The sequence below is a fragment of the Mobula birostris genome, chromosome 14 (genome assembly GCF_030028105.1).
Source record: "Mobula birostris isolate sMobBir1 chromosome 14, sMobBir1.hap1, whole genome shotgun sequence".
NCBI lineage: Eukaryota > Metazoa > Chordata > Chondrichthyes > Myliobatiformes > Myliobatidae > Mobula > Mobula birostris.
Window position 1 is genome coordinate 5199997 of NC_092383.1, and position 20476 is coordinate 5220472.

The window sequence follows — 20476 nt, forward strand, 5'->3', positions numbered from 1 at the left end:
CACGCTGCAGGCAGGAAGCGTGTTCCTGCTGATGGGTGAGTCCAGAACCAGAGGCCACAGTTTAAGAATTAGGGAGTAGGCCATTTAGAATGGAGTTGAGGAAGAACTTTTTCACCCAAAGAGTGGTGGATATATGGAATGCTCTGCCCCAGAAGGCTGTGGAGGCCAAGTCTCTGGATACTTTCAAAAAAGAGATGGATAGAGCTCTTAAAGATAGCAGAATCAAGGGTTATGGGGATAAGGCAGGAACTGGATACTGATTGTGGATGATCAGCCATGATCACAGTGAATGGCGGTGCTGGCTCGAAGGGCCTACTCCTGCACCTATTGTCTATAACAGAGGTGGCACGTTAGCATAGCGGTTGTTTGAGGCTTCCGTTGGTCAGTGTGGAGCATATAGATGTTGCATCCTAGCTGTGTAGATATGTAAGCCAGAGCAGTACAATAATGAGAGAAATCTCTTGCCCGTGTAGTAAGCTGCCCCTCTCCATGCATCTGATGAACCCAGAGGAACTGCAGAGACTGGTGCCAGACTGCAGTGTCACAGGAGTTGCCAGTCAGTGTTGAATTTGATGTAGGACTGCCCTGGGGTCTCCAGTTCCAGATTTTTTTTTCCCCCCTCGGGGTTTACTCCTGACGCCTTCCCCGTGAGTGGGTATAACCGCAAGGCAGCGGAGGTTGGAGATCAGAGTTTTCCTTCTAGCTGAGCTGCCAGCCATGGCCAACAAGCTCCACCTGCCTGGTGCGAGTAGTTTTAAGGTGCCAATAAATTTGTTCCGTGTCCTGTCAGCAGAAAGGGTTCCACCAGGATTAATCGCTAAACCACATGTTGAAGGCCAGGGGCTGGGCCTGGTCGTCAGAGGCTATTTGAGTTGGACACCATTGGGAACATTTAAGCAGTGGGAGCTGATCCCCGCTACCACCCCCAGCTATAACAACTGTGAGGAACCTTAAGAATAGCAGTTGGTGTAATGCTGTTGCAGTGGCAATGATCAGGCTTCAGTTTCTGCTGTCTGTAAGGAGCTTGTTCTCCCTGTGACTGTGGGGGTTTCTGGTTGGTCCTCCCAGGCTCCATAGACGTGAGAGTTAGTGGTTAATTGGTCACGTGGATGTCATTGTGCGGCATGGGCTTGTTGGGCCTGTCACCGTGCTGTATCTCTAAATAAGTACTGAACGCATTGTCTATATATGTAAGAATGAAAAGGCATTGCACAATTTATTCTTGTAAAATAATTGTATGAATAAAGTTTATTGGAAACCTGAGCAACAGCTGTTAGGGCAGCATGTGTTTTTGAACTCGAACGCCCGCCCTTATACAAGTGTGAGGCTTCAAAAACCGTGACCACTGGGGGTCAACCCCTTCCACTGGGCCGTTCCTACGCCCGTCATTACAATTATTGTAATCACGTTCCCCATCTACGAAATAACTACTTGTGAAGCATCGATCAGGAGTGCTTGCGTATCGCAGTTCCATTCACTGATGTAGACTCGGTTTCGTGTTCTCTCAACCCTGTGTGAAGAGACTTTTCTTGGAATGCTAATCAACCTTTCGTTTCCTTCCCATTCAGACGGAGATTGCCAAACGACTAAACACCATCTTGGCACAGATCATGCCTTTTCTTTCTCAAGAGGTAAGTGGTCCTGTGTAGTTCTTGTTTTTAATCAACATTTTGCACTATACAGCAGCTGCTTAAGATTTTTTTTTCCGCCTGAAACTGGAGTATTCAATGCTTGGACTGACTTGTGTTCTGGTTGTGATGGGACCTCTTGTTAATCATATTAGTGCAGTTGTGTTGAGATTTGTCCAAAAAAACCCTTTAGCCTCTCGGCCTGCTTTGTGAGCTGTCTGCCTGCCAATGTGTCGCATCTTTAGGTACCCACTTGTCCAATCTAAATCTTTCCGTTATCACACCTGCATTTTGCCAGAGTCTGTTCTGGGTTGCTTCAAGCCTTTGAGGTTGTGGGCAAGGGGTGGGGAGAGAGAAGGAAGTGGCTTTGATTTCACATTTGAGTATTTTTGCCTTTTTCCACCGATTCGCCACCCTTTGAAGAAATTTCTCCTTGGTTCTAAAGGGATGTCCTATTCTGAGGCTGTGCCCTTGGATCCTAGACTTTTCTGCCGATGGGAACATCCTCTTCTTGTTCACACTGTCCAGGCCTTTCAATATTTGACATCTCAACTTTGGCTTTGGTTAGTTGCCTCGTCCTTGGTGGGTGGAGGTGTTGAGTGGCTTGCTGAACTGTGAGCTTGGAAGGAATACATATTGGGTGCATCTTCCAAAGCCCAGTTCCCATTTGAACACACTGGGTTACCTGTAGATTATGATATTGTCTATGTCCTGAGGGACTGCTTTCTCTGCTTCCCCATGTTGCAATTTGGAGGAGATTGTTGTATCACCTGCCCTCTTTAATCTAGAACTGGTGGAACTTCTAAGGCCATGAGGTATAGGAGCAAAATTTGGGCATTCAGCCCATCTATCTATCCTGCTATTTGTTCATGGCTGATTTTAGCATCCCTCTCAACCCCATTCTTTCTGTCTCATAACCTGTGGCATCTTTACAATTCAAGAACCTACCAAACTCTACTTTAAATATACCCAATGACTTGGCCTCCACAACCATTTGTGTCAATGTATTCAATAGATTCACCACCCTCTGGCTAAACAAATTTCCCCCCCCCCCTTCCCATCCCTGTTCTTAAAAGGGTGCCCCTCCTATTGAGGCTGTGTCCTCTGGCCCTAGACTCCCCCATGATAGGAAACATCCACTTGACATCTACTCTATTTAGGTCAGTCAGTATTTGATAGGTTGCAACGATGTCTCACTCATTCTTAACTGCAGGCCCAGAGCTGTCAAACATTTCTCATATATTCACCCTTTAATTCCCAGGATCGCTCTCGTGAAACTCTGGACTCACGGCAATGCCAGCACTCTTAGATAAGGGGTCTGAAACTGCTCACGATACACCAAATGTGTTCTGAACGATGCTTTAAAAAAGGCTGTGTGTTACCTCAATTCTGCTCCCATCTGCCCCCCCCCCCCCATGCCATTTAAAAAGGCAGAGAGACTATTGCCAGCTCTGTTTCAGCTGGGGTTACGACTTGGTTTAGGAGCAGACTCTACATCAGAACCTGGCCTCCCTAAGCTGGGTTGTTCCTCCAGCAAAATGCAGCGAGTGGAAGATGGTGATGGTTGTAGAATGGTTGGTTTAAATTCAATCCCACACTCACACAGTATCATATGATTAAATGGGGGGTATCTCCCAGCCATTTATATTTGAAGTTCTATTTCTTGTGACTCCTTTGCATACGCTGTTAAAGTAAAGGAGGATTGTTCTGTGTGACACAAAATGCTGGAGGAACTCAGCAGGTCAGTCAGCATCTATAGAGAGGAATAAACAGTTGACGTTTTGGGCCGAGATCCTTCATCAGGACTGGAAAGGAAGGGAGGGGCAGAATAAGGTGGGAGGGGAAGGAGCACAAGCTGGCAGGGGGTAGGTGGGTTGTTGGGGTGGGGAGAGATGAAGAAAAGCTGGGAGGGGATGGGTGGAAGAGGGTAAGGGCTACAGAAGGAGAAATCTGACAGTGGCCCAATGGAGAAAAAGGAGGAGGGGATCCAGGTGGAGGTGATGGGCAGGTGAGAAGAGAAAGGATGAAGGGGGGGTGGGAATCAGTATTGGGAATGGAAATAGAAGGGGAGGGTTAGAATTTGCTGGATGTTAGAGGAATCAGTGTTCATGCCGTCAGGTTGGAGGCTACCTAGATTAAATGAGTTGCTCCTTCAACTTGGATATGGCCTCCACATGCAGCAGAGGAGGTTGTGGACAGGGCTGTCCGAATGGGAAGTTGAATTGAACTAGGTAGCCGCTGAGATTCTGCCATTTGCGAAAGGTGCTCGACAAAGTGGTCCCCCAATCTACAGGTGGCCACTTGAGTAATGAGGATTCTTGAAGAGATTTCAGTTGCTAAGTAAGTGCTAAGTTGCACATGATTTAATGGATTGAATTTAATGTTTTCTTTGTATCTTCTGCTCCTCGTGTCCTGTCCCAGCACCAGCAACAAGTAGCTCAAGCTGTCGAACGTGCCAAGCAAGTGACAATGACGGAGTTAAATTCGATCATCGGGGTACGTGGAGTTCCCAATCTGCCCCTCACAGTGTGTACACCTTCTTATTACTTGACACTATGCAGGGGTGAGCGTTGCAGTCATGCTTCTGAAAGGACGGCAGTGGGTAGTAATGCATCGCAAAGGTGATCTTTAAGGAACTGACCAGTGGTGATATCAGTGCAGATTATAAGACCATAAGGCATGTGAGCAGGATTAGGCCACTCGGCCCATTGAGTCTGCTGTGCATTCCATCATGGCTGATTTATTATCCCTCTGAGGTTACAGGCTTTCTCCCTGTAACCCTTAAAACCCTGACTAATCAAGAACCTATTGACCTCTGCTTTAAATATACCCAATAGCTTTACCTCCACAGCCGTCTGTGGCAATGAATTCCACAGATTCACCACTCTCCAGCTACAGAAATTCCTCCCCTTCTGTTCTAAAGGGACATCCTTGTATTCTGTTGCTGTGCCCTCTGGTCCTAGACCCCTCCCCCTCCAATTATAGGAAACATCCTCACCACGTCCACTTAAAACTAGGCCTTTCAATATTTGATAGGTTTCAATAAAATTCCCCCTCGTTTTGCTAAACTCCAGCGTTGCTGGTAGCTTCTGGCTGAAAGACCTGTTGAAGGGGGGAGTTTGGACCTCAGCGGCTTCTAGTCTGCTGTCAACATGCATGTATCGGCCACCGTTGGTTGGGTTCGACCATGGAAGTAGCATACCAGCAAGCCTGGGCAGTACGATGTGGAGAGCAAGCTTATTGCACATTCTGTAGGCTCCCCCTCTCCACACAGCTGAATCCAAGGAACAGCAGAGACTGATGCTGGTTGGCACGGGCGAAGTCGCAGGAGCTCTGGATTTTTTTCCCTTGGGGTGGCCTCCTGAAGCCTCCCCCATGAGTGGGTATAGCTGCAAGGTAGCAGGGGCTTGAGATCAGAGTTTTCCTTCTAACTAAGCTGCCAACCATGGCTGACATGCCCAATTTGCCAACGTGACTGGTTTTATGGTGCCATTGGCCCTTCTGTCAGTAGAAATGGTACCGCCAGGCCCAGTAGCTAATCCACATGTCCAGCTCCAGGCCTTCGCTTGATTGTCAGAGGCTATTGCAGACACATGCCATTGGGCGCATTTAATACACAATGGGAGCTCATCGCTACTACCCACCCCCGGCTACTAAACGGCCTTAAGGAACCGAACTGCATGTACGCTGATGGAAAAATTCTTTGATCTTGGCTCGTTTGCAAAAGGTTCCCTTCCTTCTGGCTGATGCTGCCCCGTGAATTCTCCCTCTTACCAGCCTCATGACAGCCAGCTACTGGGCACAGGGAGGTAGTTAGATTCCTTCTCAAGCCTCTGTCAAACTATCTAACAAATAACCGCTCACTCGTACTTTTTAACCCTTTAATCCTTTATTTGTGTTATGAATTGTCCCACCATCGAGTGCTGTTTGCCAGGGGCTGTAGATGACTCCCGTGCTCTGTGTCCGGAGTAACGCGTGCAAACTGCTGAAAGGACTCAGCAGATCAGGTGGCATCTGTGGAAAGGAATATAGAGCCAATATTTCAGCGGAGACCCTTCATCAGGACTGTTGAAGAGAATTGGCCTGAAATGTCAGGTCTACAGTGCCCTCCCTATTTAAAGATACAGCTGGACCAGGTCCTTCCCACCCAACAAGCTCCACTGCCCAGCAGCCCACCGATTTAACACTAGCCTAATTGTGAGACAGTTTACAAGGACTAATTACTGACTAACAGCTATGTTTTTGGACTTTGGGAGGAAACCAGAGCACCTGGACTTAACCCATGTGACACCTGGGGGAAAATACAGAAACTCCTTACCGGAATTTAACTCCCAGACTGTGGAATGCCTCGCGCTGTAATATTGTCACACTAGCTGCGGCCCCCAAATAAATGCTCACCGCGTTGTCCACCCAGGTAATCCTACATTCCTGGGTTTAGCCCATATCCCTCTCAGCCCCACCCCTCTGTATAGGAGAAGAGAGTGGAGAGGAATAATAAATCAGCCATGGTGGAACAATGGAGCAGACTCTGGCTGAGCGGCCTAATTCTGCTCCTGTGTCTTGTGTCTTTGCAGCTTCCCAGTTCAATGGCATTGGGTCATTGGATTTGGGAGTCTCACGTCAGGTAGCAGGGAGGCCACTGATCTTCATTTCTGCCGCTCCCTTAAAGACCCTGCAATCTCTACTGGTCCGCCCTTACCAGCTTCCCACTTGCCCTCCTTTCAAGCGATGACTTGCACACACTTGGCTCCGACCAATGTTGTGTTTTTGATGTGAGTTTCTGTTCAAATTGACTGGGTTAAGCTACTGTTGAGCAGGTCTAGTTTAGACGTTACGTGATGAGGCTGCGATGGGAGCCATTTGACTTCCAAGGTCTTTTGTGCCTCTCTCTCCAAGCAGAGTGAGCTTAAGTTTGGGGGGGGGGGGGGGGGGAGGGGAATGAAGCTTATCTACCAAGCAATGGAGATCTGTACAAGTACAGACTGTGTTAGCGTCAAATGTGTTTAGACCATGTCGAAGGCCGAATGACAAATGTGTTTCGTGTTGGCCGTCAGCCCTGAGTATAAATTGATCGACCATCTAAGATTCTTTCTCTGATTCTAAAGATAAAGAATCAATAGCCTCTGCTCTTTCTCGAGAGCTCTTAATGCCTTTTAAAGGCTTCTTTCCCCTGTTGTAGCAAGATGTGTAGGAGGCTGAAGAATCAAGTTATTATTTAATTAGCCTTTTATTTAATGTGCTGGTTTATAGGCCAAGCAACAATTCGTAGCAGCTGGAGGGAGATATTGGGATTCAATTAAAGCAAATGTGTTAGGCCTGTGACCCCCATTTTGGAGGTAATCGTTTCCTCGAATCTGCCTGAATAGGATTGCCGGGCTGTCATTACCATGCCAGCCATTCAATCAGCCTGTCTGATAAACGATTGCAAGGCTGGGATTATAGGCAATCGGGGGAGGGGGCGTGGGGGGCACCTCTGATGTGGCTCTGCGCTTGACCGAGCTTTACGGAGTGTTTTTGTCTTTTTTTTTTAAAAATAAAGGGCTTCAGATGTCACGGGGAGTGGTGTATAACACAGTTACTCTCTTCCACCCCCCCACCAGAAGCTGCCTCTGGTGGTCCTTTTTGAAAAATCCAGCATTAATCATGCCAATCCACTTAGTCTGGCCTGTAAGAAGGGCTTTGTCCTTCCCTCTGATGCTAATAACCAGGGGGGTGGTGTGATACAGGCGCTCAAATTTTCTCCAGTGAAGCAGTTGATTTGAGAGAGTTTCGGCCTTGTGTTTTGAGGCACGTTGGTTGGCATTCAGTTGCCTGGCGTCTGTTTCTGGTTGTCGTCCCTTTTGGCACGTTCCCTGTGGTGCTCACAGTATCAAAAGTGTTTAGGCAAAGGTGGGGGGTGAGGGGAGTGATTATACACTGTGCACGTCACTTGTGAATTTGGCAGCACGCACTGCATGTTCGAATCCCTCTTCTCCCCTGCCGATCTTTAATAGTTGTGCACGCACGTCTTCCCACCCAAGGCTTGTGTGAAACGTGCAAAGTCCTCTGGTTTTCACATTGATCTGGTTCATACCTTGTGACCATCCAGCCGACGTGCAAGACGATCCTTTCAAATGTGTGACAGCTGTGCTTGAAAATGGGTTGTGTTTTTTTTAAAAAAGGGTATTTTGTGGTGAGTATTTGTGCTTTTGCCTCCAAGGCCAAGCTTTTTGAGATGTAATTTTCTTTATAGAATATTTGAACAGCTCTGACCTGATTGTTGCTGTAGGTCAGTAAATTTGTCTCTCTCACAGACAAAGCCAAGTTGTATTGTGTCTCTGGTGATGTTACTGAACAACAGGGTTTGTTTTTCTTTTGCAAAATAAAAGACTGATAGGTACTGGTGTTTCAGACGTAAGCAGTCTGAACGTCTTCTGTGCATTGTGCAAGTCCACAAATTTAATCTTCAATCAGAGATTCTCGGTGTGATTTTTGTTTTTCGTTCTCTCTGTGTATGCAGAGCAAGCGGATGGATTTGTTTGTCATTTTGCGGTTCAAAGGTTTGCTGATCCTTGTTGACCTCCCAGATGGATCTCATTGTTCCCTTAGTAAAAGCACGTCAGGAACAGATAACTGACTATCTTCAAGTCCTAGAAATTGGAGAAAAGTTTAAAACCTAGGAGGTCACTTGTGTTTGCACTGTTTGGGGAAAAATGGCTCCCTGGTCTAAACCCAGTAGTGGGACTGGAGTTACTGAAGGTGATTTACTTGAATTGCTTCTTGGGGCCAAGCCTTTCTCCCGATTGTCGACTGTTGACCACAAAACAGGGTGAGGAGATATCTCTGCTGCCTGGATATTGGGAAGACTGAAGACATGATCTTCAGCTCTGCTTGCTTTCTTTTTATAGTCATAGTGCTACAGCCCTTCGGCCCATCTAGTATGTGCTGTACTGTTTGGCCAAGTCCTATGTACCTGCATCTGGACCACAGCCTCCATGTTCCTCCCATCAATGTATTTATCAAATCCTCTCTTCAACTGAAGCAGCTTCCACCATTTCGGTTGTTGCCCCTCAGTTCCCTTTGCATTTACTTTATCTATACCCCTCATAATTTTGTATAGCTCTATCAAATCTCCTCTCATTCTCCTATGCTCCAAGGTATTGTCCTAACCTATTCAACCTTTCCCTATAACTTGAGTCCCAACAACATCCTTGTAAATTTTTTTTCCAATTCTGGTCCCTTGAATAATCTTGGTACAAATCTTTCCAACATATGGTGGCCTTTGCAATTCCCTCCTTTTTAAAAATTCCATTGTTTGTTCTAACACTCAAACCATGTGTTCATTTCCTTTAAGATGCTCCTTTGTAGGCTAGGTCTTCAGCTCCGTTGAAGATCTCATGTGACATCAGCTTTGGTTGGTAAAATGGTTTTGAATGTTGAGGCACATTTAAAGTTGGTATCTAAATGTTGATGTTCATTTTGTATTTTGTAATTATCAGATGTACTGATTGGGAAGTTTGATTAGGCTGTGTGGGGAGAAAAAACAAGACTGCCAGTGTAAATAAATTGACATAGTGTCCTATTGAGTTCAAACAAGATGATTGGCTTAGGGTTTAGGATTAGATTTATTTTAAAATAGATTTCCAGAGTTAAAATGGTGCAGGTACAATTTGTTTGGAAGGATGAGGGAAGGAAGAGTGTTGTCTTTAGATGTGACTTATCTACATTTGAAAGTCCGGGCTTCATGCTGCTGTAATTAAAGCTTTTGTAATTTGGATCTAAATTTTCCATGTTCCATGCCAATTCTCTCTTTGCTTAAGGCAAGAGATGTTTTTTTTTGTAACAGTGTACGTAGATTTATTATCCATTCAGAAATCTAATGGCAAAGAGGGAGCAGCTGTTCTAGAAGCATTAACTGTGTGTCTTTGGGCTTCTGTACCTCATCCTGGATGGTGCTAATGAGAAGAGGGCTTGTCCTGTGTGATTGAGGGTACTTGATGGCTTTTTTTTTATTTTGGAGGCATTGCCTTTTGAAGATTGTTCTCAATGCCAGGGAGGCTAGTGCCTGTGATGGAACTGGCTGAGTTTACAACTTTCTGCAACTTTTTCCGATCACGTGCAGTGGAATGCTCTCCATGGTGCATCATAGAAATTTGCCAGTCTTTGCTGACATACCAAGTATCCTCATGCTCCTAATAAAATATAGCCTCTGTTGAGCCTTGTTTGTAATTGCATCAATATGTTAGGTCCAGGATAGATCTTCAGAAATGTTGACACTCAGGAACTTGGGAATTGCTCATCCTTTCCACTACTGATTCCTCAGTCTGGTGTGTGTTCCCTCAACTTTCCCCCCTCCTGAAGTTCACAATCAATTCCTTGGTGTTGCTGGCATCGAGTGCAAGGTTGTTCAATCAGCTGCCCTGTCTCACTACTGTGTACCTCCTTGTCCCCACCTGAAATTCGGCCAACAGTTGTGTCATCGATAAATTTATAGATGGCATTTGAGCTGTGCCTCCCCACACAGTGCTTCAAAAGGGTGTAGCGAGAGTTGAGCAGTGGGCTAAGTACACATCCTGGAGGTGTGCCAGTGTTGACTTGTCAGTGAGGAGATGTTATTTTCGACCTGCACAGGCTGTGGTCTCCCAGTGAGGAAGTCGAGGATCCAGTTGCAGAGGGAGGTGCAGAGGCCCAGATTTTGGAGCTTGTTGATAAGAACTGAGGGTATGATTGTGTTGAACACTGAGCTGTAATCAATAAACAGCAGCCTGATGTAGGTAACAGGAATTCTGCAGATGCTGGAAATTCAAGCAACACACATCAAAGTTGCTGGTGAACGCAGCAGGCCAGGCAGCATCTCTAGGAAGAGGTGCAGTCGACGTTTCAGGCCGAGACCCTTCATCAGGACTAACTGAAGGAAGAGTGAGTAAGAGATTTGAAGGTTGGAGGGGGAGATCCAAAATGATAGGAGAAGACAGTTGGAGGGGGAGGGGAAGATCCAAAATGATAGGAGAAGACAGGAGGGGGAGGGATGGAGCCAAGAGCTGGACAGGTGATTGGCAAAAGGGGATACGAGAGGATCATGGGACGGGAGGTCCGGGAAGAAAGACGGGGGGGATGGGGGGGGACCCAGAGGATGGGCAAGAGGTATATTCAGAGGGACAGAGGGAGAAAAAGAGTGAGAGAAAGAATGTGTGCATAAAAATAAGTAACAGATGGGGTACGAGGGGGAGGTGGGGCCTAGCGGAAGTTAGAGAAGTCAATGTTCATGCCATCAGGTTGGAGGCTACCCAGACGGAATATAAGGTGTTGTTCCTCCAACCTGAGTGTGGCTTCATCTTTACAGTAGAGGAGGCCGTGGATAGACATGTCAGAATGGGAATGGGATGTGGAATTAAAATGTGTGGCCACTGGGAGATCCTGCTTTCTCTGGCGGACAGAGCGTAGATGTTCAGCAAAGCGGTCTCCCAGTCTGCGTCGGGTCTCGCCAATATATAAAAGGCCACATCGGGAGCACCGGACACAGTATATTACCCCAGTCGACTCACAGGTGAAGTGTTGCCTCACCTGGAAGGACTGTTTGGGGCCCTGAATGGTGGTAAGGGAGGAAGTGTAAGGGCATGTGTAACACTTGTTCCGCTTACACGGATAAGTGTCAGGAGGGAGATCAGTGGGGAGGGATGGGGGGTACGAATGGACAAGGGAGTTGTGTAGGGAGCGATCCCTGCGGAATGCGGGGGGGGGGGAGGGAAAGATGTGCTTAGTGGTGGGATCCCTTTGGAGGTGGCGGAAGTTACGGAGAATAATATGTTGGACCCAGAGGCTGGTGGGGTGGTAGGTGAGGACCAGGGGAATCCTATTCCTAGTGGGGTGGCGGGAGGATGGAGTGAGAGCAGATGTACGTGAAATGGGGAAGATGTGTTTAAGAGCAGAGTTGATAGTGGAGGAAGGGAAGTCCCTTTCTTCCTCCCGCCACCCCACTAGGAATAGGGTTCCCCTGGTCCTCACCTACCACCCCGCCAGCGTCTGGGTCCAACATATTATTCTCCGTAACTTCCGCCACCTCCAACGGGATCCCACCACTAAGCACATCTTTCCCTCCCCCACCCCTCTCTGCATTCTGCAGGGATCGCTCCCTACACAACTCCCTTGTCCATTCGTACCCCCCATCCCTCCCCACTGATCTCCCTCCTGACACTTATCCGTGTAAGCGGAACAAGTGTTACACATGCCCTTACACTTCCTCCCTTACCACCATTCAGGGCCCCAAACAGTCCTTCCAGGTGAGGCAACACTTCACCTGTGAGTGGACTGGGGTGATATACTGCGTCCGGTGCTCCCGATGTGGCCTTTTATATATTGGCGAGACCCGACGCAGACTGGGAGACCGCTTTGCTGAACATCTACGCTCTGTCCGCCAGAGAAAGCAGGATCTCCCAGTGGCCACACATTTTAATTCCACATCCCATTCCCATTCTGACATGCCTATCCACGGCCTCCTCTACTGTAAAGATGAAGCCACACTCAGGTTGGAGGAACAACACCTTCTATTCCGTCTGGGTAGCCTCCAACCTGATGGCATGAACATCGACTTCTCTAACTTCTGCTAGGCCCCACCTCCCCCTCGTACCCTATCTGTTACTTATTTTTATGCACACATTCTTTCTCTCACTCTCCTTTTTCTCCCTCTGTCCCTCTGAATATACCTCTTGCCCATCCTCTGGGTCCCGGCCCCCCCTTGTCTTTCTTCCCAGACCTCCTGTCCCATGATCCTCTCGTATCCCCTTTTGCCAATCACCTGTCCAGCTCTTGGCTCCATCCCTCCCCCTCCTGTCTTCTCCTATCATTTTGGATCTCCCCCTCCCCCTCCAACTTTCAAATCCCTTACTCACTCTTCCTTCAGTTAGTCCTGAAGAAGGGTCTTGGCCTGAAACGTCGACTGCACCTCTTCCTAGAGATGCTGCCTGGCCTGCTGCGTTCACCAGCAACTTTGATGTGTGTAGCCTGATGTAGGTATTACTATTGTCCAGGTGATCCAAAGCTGAATGGAGAGCTAGTGAGATTGCATCAACTGTAAACCTATGCGGCGATAGGCAAATTGCAGAGGGTCCAGGGAGTTGAAACTAGCCAATATTTGCCTATTGCCTTCTCAAGTGAGCCACAGGGTGATAGCTATGTCCTGCTATTGGAAGCTGGTAAAGTCGTCGCCCTTTTGAAGCAGATGGGAACCTCTGACTACAGCAGTGAGAGATTGAAGATGTCCTTGAATATTCTGGCCAGTTGGTTTTCAGTGCCCTACCAGGTACACCACCAAGACCCCATGCCTTGTGAAAATTCCCCCTATACTGGCATTGGCCTCTGAGACAGATCAGAGTCACCAGGTGCTGCAGGGATTCACACAGGTGTAGTTTTATTCTCCCTTTCAAAGGTGTTGAGCTCATCTGCGAATGAAGCATCACTGCCATGCATGGTATTGGGTTTCATCTTGTAGGAAGTAATGGCCTGCAAGCCCAACCTGAGCTGACGTGCTTTCAATTCAGTCTCTAACCAACTCGAGCTGATGTGCTTTCAGTTCAGTCTCTAACCTCAATTGGAGTTGTATCTTTGCTCTTAAAATAGCCTTCAATAGGTCGTACCTGGATTTCTTTTATAGTTCTGGATCACTGGTCTTGAATGCCACAGATCTAGCCCCGTAGTGGGGTTATCATGTGATACTTGATAAAATTGGGTCTAGTATAAACCAGAGGTATTTTAAATGGTGTAGCTGATGGGATTTGCTATTGTGGCTCTTTGAGTCTAGTTTTATCTGCCATTTGTGCATTGTGGCCGCACATCTCATGTCGTAATTGGGCCTTCTGTCCTTTGAGGGTACCAGAGCTCAGGATCCTTGCTGTTTGGTTTGGTATGAGTCCCTTTATCTGGTCTAGATTTGGAAGCCATTTTATTATGTACAGGAGTGGAACTCAGTGTGGTCATCTGCCCAGTGTTCTCTCTAAAGTGTGCGTGTGCACACACCTTTTGCTACTCGTGCACAAAGGAATTGCACAAAGAATTTGAGTTGTGATGGACCTTAGGACCCAGAGGGCTCAGGAACTGGCATCTGCTGCTGTCGAGTCCCGAGTCGGGAGTAAGTTGGAGTAAACATAAATTTGCGGATAGTGAAATAAACACAATTTGAGAATTATTTTAATGTGTTTTGACATCCATCAATGGAACAGAATTACTGAAGATTCAGCAGCAGCTTCAAGTGATCCTGATTGGGAAGGGGATGGGGGTGGCTACACCTTGCCCAAGAGTGACCTGCAGGCTAGCAGAGGGAAGGAGCACCTTGCACCTCCTTTGGTAGAGACGCATCTCCAACTCACCACCCAATCTCTTGCTATGTGTTGCAGGGAACCAGTTGTTTCACTAAACAGTCACATGACAACGCTCACTAATGTGTTACCATTGAGTCAAGTGGGCTAGTTTATTCAATTAATGTGTGCCAAAGTTCAGCAAAGGCTCTCACTTATTTACAATGACATTTCCCACTCTCTCTGCAGTCAGCTCCCAGGTTTAATTTTATTTGGAGATGCAGGTCGTTGGCAGGTTTTCTGGTCCAAAGCGCCTGAGCCCCCTAATTACACCTGTGACCGTTAACTCATTTTCTTGAAAATGAATCTCAGGATAATGTGTGGTGAAATGTACATCCTTGCATAATAAATTTTTAAACTTTGACTTGTTTTTGGAATGTGAAGAAACTGGTGAGAATTGATCTGTGGTAGCTGGTGATCTAGTAACGTTATATTAGCCTGCTGCCTTTAGGAACATGGGCCAAATGCAGGAAAATGGGAACCTTGCTTGGCAAGAACCCATTGAGCTGAAAATCCTGCTTTGTGCTGCGTGATCTTTGAATCTTCCTCCCTCTCTCCCTCATTGGTGGCACTGGCTCTGTCTTGAGCTGCCTGTTCATGGCTCAGAACAGCTTCTAGAAACTTTCCCCCTGGAAACAACAACTTCACACTGTCCTAAAAGTGTTTTCCCCCAAGGCAGTTAATCTGATCAAGCATTCTAGTTGCCCCTCCCTTGCTATTACCCCCAGCACAGCAGTTAAAACAATTAAAGTGGATTACTGCTGTTTACATTGTAAATACTGGCTGGGATTTGTGCACATTTTATTCCATATCTGTCCTTTAACCTCTTATTATTAATTGCTTTTGTTTCATATCATGCCTAACATGCAAATGTACATGGTGACCCCTGACCCTTTGCCCTGTGGTGATGCTCCAGGTGCTTTGTGTAGATGTACTCAGTGGGGAGGTCTTTACCTGTAATGGACTAGGCTGTATAGAGTACGTTTTATAGGATTTTCTGTTCAAGGGCATTGGTGTTTCCATACCAGGCTGTGACTCAGCCAGTCAATATACTCTCCACCACATATCTATAGAAGTTTGTCAGTATTTTAGACGTCATGCCAAATCTTGCAAGCTTTAAGAAAGCAGAGGCACTGCCGTGCTTTCATTCTAATGGCACTTGCGTGCTGGGCCGAGGACAGATCCTCTGAAATGACACCAAAGAATACAAAGCTGCAGACCCGTTCTACCCCTCAACCCCGTTCTCCAGTCTTATCCCTGTAACCTTTGATACAGTTACTAATGAGGAAGTTGTCAACCTTCATTACAAATGTACCCGAAGATTTGGCCTCCATAGCTGCCAGTGGCAATGAAGTCCACAAATTCTCGGCCTCTGGTTAAAGAAATTGCTCCTTGGTCTACATCTAAAGGGACAGCCTGAGGTTTTGCCCTCTGGTCTTAGACTTCCCCACTACAGGAAACATTCTCTCCTCATCCACGCCATCTTGGCTGTTCAATATACAGTAGACTTCAATGAGAACTCCCCCTGCCCCATTCTTCTAAACTCCAGCGAATGCAGGCCTCGTGTTAACCCTTTGTTTCCTGGGATTATTCTCGTGAACCACATCTGGCCACGGGGAGAATGCCTACAGCTGTGTGGTTCATTCTTTGGTCTGTGTGGTTTTCCTCTCCCTCCCCAAATGAGAGGGGTGGTGGTTCGTAGGTGTGCGGCAGAACGTGGGGAGGATTAAAACAAAAGATGGATATAACGTAGCGGTTAGTGCGGCGTTGTTACAGCTCGGGGCATCGGAATTCAATTCCAGCGTTCCTTGTAAGAGGTCTGTGCGTCTTCTGGTGAGCGCGTAGGTTTCCTCCAGGTGCTTTGAATGTGGGAGGAAATCAAAGGACTTGGTAAGTTAATTGTTTATTGTAAATTGTCCTGTGGTTAGGGTAGGGTTAAGTAGGGGGTTGCAGGGGTGACACAGCTTGTTGGGCTCGAAGGGCCGGTTCCTCACTGTACTTCTAAATAAAATGGTTAACGATCGTCATAGACTGGCTGAAGGGCTGCCTCCTCCTGCTGTATATCTAACTCTATTTGTGGTTGGGAAGCAGACCCCGCCATCAGCCACGTACCACTCATGACAGAATGGGCAGTAGAACATAGAATAGTACAGGCCCTTCGGCTCACATTGTTGTGCTGATCCTCAAACCCTGCCTCCCATATAAGCCCCCACCTTAAATTCCTCCCTATACCTGTCTAGTAATCTCTTAAATTTCACTAGTGTATCTGCCTCCACCACTGACTCAGGCAGTGCATTCCACGCACCAACCACTCTGAGTGGGGGGGAAAAAAACCTTCCTCTAATATCCCCCTTGAACTTCCCACCCCTTACCTTAAAGCCATGTCCTCTTGTATTGAGCCCTGGGAAAAGAGGTGCTGGCTATCCACTCTATCTATTCCTCTTATTATCTTGTATATCTCTATCATGTTTCCTCTCATCCTCCTTCTCTCTGAAGAGTAAAGCTCTAGCTCCTTAATCTCTGATCATAATCCATGCTCTCTAAACCAGGCAGCATCCTCTCCAATTTCACAGGTGCTAGATCTTTGCTTTTGCCCAGTACCTTGTGCTGACACAGATAGTCATAGTCATACTTTATTGATCCAGAGGAAACTGTGTTTCGTTACAGTTGCACCAACCAAGGACCACTACACCAAGATCTGAGTGTGGTGCATAGATTGGCTACACTGGAGGCTGGGTTCCATTGAGGGAGCTCTGGGTACTCAGTGGCCACTTCAGTCGGCACATCTGAAAGTGTCCTTGTTAGGTGCTGGGGACGGCAGTCACTAAGATCCAAATAGCAGCGCCCAAAACCTCTGGAGGGAACTCAGCAAGGCAGGCAGCATCCAAATGTTCATGTGAACGGCAAGGTGATTAGTGCAATTGGTATTGATGGTCTTGAGGGAATGTTAGATAGAAAGGACAAGGCACTGCAGGCAGGTGTCTTTTCATGTAGGATGTAAGCAGTTCTTTTGCATCAGAAATTAAGCCAGCACAATTGTGTAATATTACCACAGCACAGCAGCGGAATTCGATTCCACCGCTTTAAGGTTCTCCCCTTGATTGCGGGGGGGTTTCTTCTGGGTGCTACGGTTTCCTCCCATATTCCCAAAGATATGCGGGTTAGTAGGTTAATTGGTCTCGTGTAATTCACAGAGCAGGCTCGTTGGGCCGGAAGGGCCTTTTTACTGTGCTGTACTCTAAGGCTACGTCCACATAGATTGGATAATTCTGTAACTGAAGCCTTTTCTCTTCGTTTTGACCCTCCGTCCACACTGAAACGGCGTTTTCCTCCCCCGAAAATGGAGATTTTCTAAACGCTGCCAGAGTGTATAAATTTAAAAACGCCAATTGTGCAGAGCAGTGTGGACAGGGTAAACGGATATTTTCAAAAACGCTGTCATGATGTGCTGAACAGATGGTGGCAGGGCGGTATTTCATTGTTTTCTTGAACGCAAGCCCCCACAGAACCTAACCAATTTCAGAACAGACGGCAACGAGACTGAAGCCAGAAGAGTTAGAAATGTACTCACCAAATAGTTTGACCCACAGCTTACTGAATAAATAAGTATACTCACTTTGCCCTGTTTTCTGTCCTTGCTTGTGTTTATGCAAGTACTTCTCTTGACAAATAGATGTATAACAGCCTAATGTAACATTGTATGGAAATACAAGATAACACTGATGCAGACATGTTTTATACATTTAACAAGGGTGCTTTATTAATGCAACAGTTAGTTTTTCAAGTTTCTCGTAAGCCGGGTCATACCGTCTGTGAACTCCCTGTCGGTTGCCTCCATACGCTCCAGTATTTGTTTTTTTTTTAGTTTAAGTCCTCCTGCGCGAGAGCCAACAGCAATTCCTTAAGTTTTTCTCCTCTGTAACTGGGACAAACGCGCACCAAGTATACCCTTTCCTCTTTGCTTGTTTTCTGTGTGTCCTGCACATGCCCAGTAGGAGGAGATTCGCCCAAATATCCGTTCTAATGTGGACGGAGATATTTTTAAAAACGCCTGCTGTGGGCACCTATTGTTTTATGGGGAAACCGACGTTTTCAGTATTGTCCGGTCTAGTGTGGATGTAGCCTGAATCAGAACAAATAAATTTTGCAGTGAAGCTGTGGTGATACCTCTCCATGTGCTCTATCCCACCACTGAGATGACAGGCATGCGTCTCGTCCCTTATCCTGAGATTTGTCTTTCCGTAGACAGCCATGAAACAAAGAAACACTGTAGAACTCATTCAAAGAAAAGCATCAAACACCCAAATGCACACAAAAAAGAACAAATCTCACAAATGGCACAGGGGGAGCGGAAAACACGATATAAAACATCAAACCACATTGTCATTGACGGTTTAGGAAAATCAGTTCAATTTAGCACTGTGGCATCCGTTGACTGCAGGCCATAGAGCTAGTCTGCCTCAATCAAAATTGCACAAAATAGCAATTTAAAAAAAAACAAACCAGAAACACGCATGGCATGACCTGCAGAGTCCAATCTGTGTTGATTGAGCCTTGGCCAAGACTGGCAGCATTGGACGAGAGCGAGAAGAGAGAGAGAGGCGTCAAATGGAGGCACCTTCCTCTGGGAGCAGCTAGTGAGAGAGAGGAGACTGGTCAAACACAGGGAGAAGGTGCTGAACACCAGCTTGTCCTCTGCTCTTCCCCTGGTTATTGTGGCGTGTACCAAGATACCAAAGAAATTCTTGTGTTGCATACTGCTCATGTAGATCTGATTGTTTACAGAGTGTATTGAAGTAGAACAAGGTAAAACAATAACAATGCAGAATAAAGCTATTGGAAAAAATGCAGAGCAGGTAAACAATAAAGTTGAAGGTCATGACTAGATAGACTGTGATTCCAAGAGTCCATCTCATGGTACAAAAGCTGCTAACAGTGGGTAGAAGCTGTCCTACGTGCTTTCTGGTTTTTGTATCTTCTGCCCACTGGGAGTCGAGGAGAAGAGAGAATGTCTGGGGTCGGTTGGGTCTTTGATTAGGCTGGCTGTTTTCGTGAGCAGTGAGAAGCGTAGACGGTCTGTGGAGAGGAGGCTAGTTTCCGTGATGGGCTAGTTGTGCTTGCAAACTCTCTGTAATTTCTGGTCACGTGCGGCGCAGTTGTCGTACCGGACATGAAGCATTCCCTGGGTGTTTGTAAGGAGGAATGGATTCATATCCCTGTGCGTTGCTCCCTCATCGTTGACTGAGGTGGGGGGGGGTGGTGTTTCTACTCTGAAGAGGGTTGCCAGTTGGGGAGTGACTCTAGGGACTGCTTTGGGGGGGGAGGGGGTGGTTGGCCACTGGTGCTGGTCCTGAGTTCAGCTTGCATGGACCATCCTGTGGCCACTGGACGCAGAACAACAGGTCTCTGAGGATGATGGGGTGGGTGAGGGAGCTGGAGATACAGAAGTGAGGACGAAGCAGCTGATGAATAAAACACTCAGGAGCTGTGTGTGTGAGTGTGTGTGTGTGTGTCTGCTTTCATGTTGCAGCACTGAGTGATGAAGCCCCTCTCTGTCAGACACAGGAATTAAATAGATATTTGATTTCTCAATGGCTTTGCAAGAGTCTGGCTTATCATTGTTCAAAGGGTCGATATTTTATTTAATTGGGAGGGCAGAGGATGAAGATGGGTGTTAAGTCTAATAATGTAATGTCTGAAATCTTTTCTCTTTTCATTCCCAGCAGCACCACGCTTTCTACCCACCTCTCATGGTTAGTCCCTCCCTCCTGAACTCTAACACACTCTCACTCACTCACACTCTCTGTCTCTCTCTGTCTCTGCTCTCTCTCTCTCTCCCTTCCTCTCTTTCTCTGCCGTCTCCCAGCATGCCACCCATGTGATTCACTGCTTCTGTGCGCCAGACGTGCATGTGCGCAGGTCTCGCCGCTGTTCGCTGAGCCTCCAGCGTCCAGACGCTACTCGCCGCTGAGGACAGGTTCCGGGGTGGGGGAGAGAGGAGGAGGAGATCCCTCAGCAAGCACTCCTGCCCACGCCCCTCCCAGTACCAGCCCCTGACGGCTGCATATTGCCCTGTTGGGTTTAGACTGATCCACTTTTCATCAAGCAATGAGGAGTCTGAAGGAATCCTTCCGAGCCCAGCAACCCCTGATTTAACCCTAATCATGAGACAATTTACAGTGACCAGGGGACTGTGGGAGGAAACCCACACATTCCATGGGGAGGATGTGCAAACACCTTATAGACAACGTGGAGCTCGACTCTGAACTCCGATGTTGTGAGTTGTAATAGTGCAGCACTGACTGCTATGTTTCCTGTGGCTCCCCTCTCCACACCTGTTCCATTTCCTGGCCTTGAATCTGCTCTGTCAGTTGTCCTTAACCTAGGGTGGCCTCCTTGGCTTTTCGTGCTCTTGTGTCTAAGGACTTTCAGTCTCTGTGTGTGTGTGCCTGTCTCATTAACTCAGATGTCTCGACTTTAAGTCAGATGTCCTCGACTCCTACCCTGTCAGATTCTAGA

General features: G+C 47.1%; 1 protein-coding gene across 1 annotated transcript in view; it reads left to right on the forward strand.

Moving 5' to 3' along the window:
* The window catches only part of LOC140209666 (transducin-like enhancer protein 3), an 87004-nt gene that overhangs the window by 17637 nt on the left and 48891 nt on the right, over positions 1-20476 (forward strand). The window contains 3 exon segments of the mRNA XM_072278023.1: positions 1569-1631; positions 4050-4124; positions 19681-19710. Coding sequence (XP_072134124.1) covers positions 1569-1631; positions 4050-4124; positions 19681-19710 — 168 coding nt within the window.